At 39.9% G+C, this 3,375-nt stretch overlaps 1 protein-coding gene across 1 annotated transcript; it reads right to left on the bottom strand.

Moving 5' to 3' along the window:
- Nucleotides 1-59: 59 nt before the first annotated feature.
- LOC138884866 (uncharacterized mitochondrial protein AtMg00820-like) lies at nt 60-2,695 on the bottom strand. The gene is made up of 2 exons (XM_070165722.1): nt 1,317-2,695; nt 60-1,080 (listed from the first exon to the last, which is right to left on the bottom strand). Exons 1-2 carry the CDS (start codon nt 1,971-1,973, stop codon nt 1,036-1,038), a joined length of 702 nt encoding a protein of 233 aa, XP_070021823.1. The 5' UTR covers nt 1,974-2,695; the 3' UTR covers nt 60-1,035.
- Nucleotides 2,696-3,375: the final 680 nt, after the last annotated feature.

The following is a 3,375-nucleotide window of genomic DNA, read 5'->3' as shown; positions in this document are numbered from 1 at the left end:
TTTCTTTCTTTACAATTTCTGATTTTCTTCTGAAAAGTTCTTTTATTCTCGTACTTAAACATGACTATACAACCCCAATATATACAAAGAGTTCCCAGATGTATAAGACTTCTATGCCCAGAGATATACAAGTCCTTTGGCTACAAGAATCCTAAAATATAGGAGTAGAGTCCATGTAGGATTATCCTTTACACTCCCCTCAATTTGAGCAGGGATTGAAACCACTGCCAACTTGGTCCGCAACTGCAAAAACCTGTTCTTCGACAATGGCTTTGTCAATGCATCAACAAGTTGATCATGAGAGCTGACATAACGAACACATAAAGCCTTCGCTCGAACTCTATCACGAACAAAATGGAAATCAATTTCCATATATTTTGTTTGAAAGTGAAAGATGGGATTGGCTGTTAAGTACGTCGCGCTGAGGTTGTCACACCACAAAGTGGGAACAGAGGAAGTAAAACAGCCAATCTCTCGAAGAAGATGCTCAATCCAAGTGATTTCCGAGGTGGCAGTAGCTAGAGCTCTATACTCTGCCTCAGTGCTAGAGCGTTACACTACCCGATGCTTACATGAAGCCCATGAAATGAGATGAGAACCCAAAAGAATAGCAAACCCAGTAGTTGATTTACGATCATTTATGTCGCCTTCCTAATATGAATCAGTATAGCCATGTAATAAACTAGATGTGCCTTTAGCAAAGAACAACCCATGAGACGGGGTTGTCTTAATATAGCGTAGGATGCGTTTAACAACAGTCCAGTGAGTGTCCATAGGGCAGTGCATGAATTGAGAGACCTTGTTCACAGCAAATGCTAAATCAGGATGAGTAAAGGTCAAGTACTACAAGGCACCCACAACACTTCGATAAAGGGTGGGATCAGTGAATTAAGATCCTTCAATGGAAGAGAGTTTTGTGGATGGACAAGCTGGGGTGGAAACAATGTTGCAGGAGTCCAATGAACACGTTTCAGGAGATCATCCATGTATTTTCTTTGCGTCAAATGCAACCCAGCACTCGTCCAATGTGCTTCGCTACCCAAGGAAGTATGAAGGTGTCCCTAAATCACGAACTGCAAACTGTTGTTGGAGTTTAGTTACAAGTGATTTTACAAGAGTTGTATCTGAACATATTATTAAAATATCATCAACATAAACCAAACAAAATAGTTTTTTGTCACCAGTAGGTTTAAAAACAAGGAGCTATCAGTTTTGGATCCCAAAAATCCCAGTGAGAGTAATGAATCAGTGAGGCATCTATTCTACATTCGGGGAGCCTGTTTCAATCCATATAGAGAGCGTTTGAGAAGACATACATGGTCTGGTCGAGTAGGATCAACGAACCCGGGGGGCTGGGACATATAAACTATCTCGTCGAGATGACTATAAAGAAATGCATTGGAGATATCCAGCTGGGTGGTATGCCACTGATTTGTGACAGCTAGCGATAGCAATAACCGAATGGTTGCAGACATGATAACTGGGTGGCATGTATCAAGAAAATCTACTCCCGGACGTTGATGATAACCCTTAGCCACAAGTCGTGCTTTGTAACGATCCAAAGATTCATCTGCCTTCAACTTTGTTTTACACACCCACCTGCAACCAATCACATTTTGGGATGGTGAAGGAGGAATTAGTTGCCATGTGCCATTTTGAATGAGAGCATTATACTCTTCCGACATAGCTCGATGCCAATTAACATCCTTAGCAGCTTGTGAATAGCAAGAGGGCTCAGGTGAGACTAATGTAGTTGCCAAAAAGGAAAAGGGTCGCTTCGGTTTCAAGTAGCCTGTTTGTGCTCTTGTAACCATTCCATGCATGGGTGGAACAATGGAGTTTCCAGGTCTAGATGGAGCAGCTGATGTATCAGACATATTATAAGAGGATGAGTCTTCACACAGAGGGACGCCCAGTGGAGATGAAGAGGCAATACTAGTACTTTGTCCATGAACAACACTATCAGGTGGCATAGGTGCTCATTGCGTGATAGAAAACAGAGGCAAGGGATTTTGGGTTTGTGCGGGTTTGCTTGTGATGAGTTAAGGGTTGATGGGGTCTACTGATAAGGAAGATTAACGATAAATGAAGGAGAGTTTTCCTTGTTTGAGGATTTAGGCAACACACCATCCTGTAAAGCAAAGGGAAATGCAGATCTCTCAAAAATTACATGACGAGAAACATAAACTTTGGAGGAAACCAGGTCAAGGAATTTGTACCCTTTGTGCAATTTACTGTACCCCAAAAAGACTTAAGGGTGAGATCGAGGTGAAAGTTTATCCTTTGTATAAGGACGAAGCCAAGGAAATCATAAGCAACCAAAGATACGCTACAGAGAATAATCCGGATCCATATGAAACAAAATACGATATGGTGATTGATTCTTTATATGGGTAGTTGGCAATCGATTAATAGTATAAACAGCAATTTCAAATGCATTTGTCCACAGGTAATGGGGAACATTGGCATGGTGCAAAGTGCATGACCGGTTTCAACAATATGCCTATGCTTTCTTTCAGCACAACCATTTTGTTCAGGTGTAGAAGGACAAGAGGAACGTTGGACAATTCCATTATCATACAAATAATTCGTTAAGGCTTGAAATTCACCTCCCTAATCGGCTTGGAAACATCTAATAGGGCGACCAAAATACTTTTCAACAATGGTACGAAATTGATGAAAAACTGAAAGTACTTCAGATTTAAAACGAAAGAAATAAATCCAAGTATATTTGCTAAAATGATCAAAAAAGATGACATAATAACGATAACCATCCTGTGAAACTACTGGAGCAGGGCCCCAAACATCCAAACATATCAAATCTAAAGGCCTTGTGGCCTGAAAACTAGACTCACTAAAAGGAATTTTGTGGCTCTTACTAACAACACATGTAGAACATATACTAGTATTTTTATGCGTTGATGAGGTGAGAGCAGTGGCTGGTAAAGCATGACAAACTGTAGGATAGGATGCATGAGCAAGACGAGCATGCCAAACTCCAAGGGAAGTTGCACATGAAACTGGTGATAATGAGTTCAACACTGGAAGTGAATATAAGCCTTCACTCGTGGACCCCGTGTATCGAATTTCCTTCGTTGCCAACTCCTTAATCAAAAAATGGTTAGGAAATAATTCAACAGACACATTATTAGAATAACCTATGGGATTAGAGTTCTTAGCCTTACTATATTGAATCGCGCTTCAAATATATCAAACCTACAGATTATACGAAATTACTAACTAATTATATTTGCCTAATACTTACGGATCTTTATTACTAAGAAAAAAAAATTCACAAACTTCAAGTTACTTCTATTCCTATATTCGTGAGTTCAAAGCTAGATTTTACTAACCAATTAAATCGATTCACCACAT

The sequence above is a fragment of the Nicotiana sylvestris genome, unplaced genomic scaffold (assembly GCF_000393655.2).
Source record: "Nicotiana sylvestris unplaced genomic scaffold, ASM39365v2 Un00134, whole genome shotgun sequence".
Taxonomy (NCBI): domain Eukaryota; kingdom Viridiplantae; phylum Streptophyta; class Magnoliopsida; order Solanales; family Solanaceae; genus Nicotiana; species Nicotiana sylvestris.
This window is presented reverse-complemented; position numbering and strand designations above follow the sequence as displayed.

Excerpts from the sequence above, each read along its gene's own strand:
- LOC138884866 (XM_070165722.1), bottom strand. The coding sequence starts at position 1,973 with ATGCCACCTGATAGTGTTGTTCATGGACAAAGTACTAGTATTGCCTCT. Across the intron at positions 1,081-1,316 it reads ATCCTACTCGACCAGACCAT|TTTGCAGTTCGTGATTTAGG; the intron begins GTATGTCTTCTC and ends CTCCAACAACAG.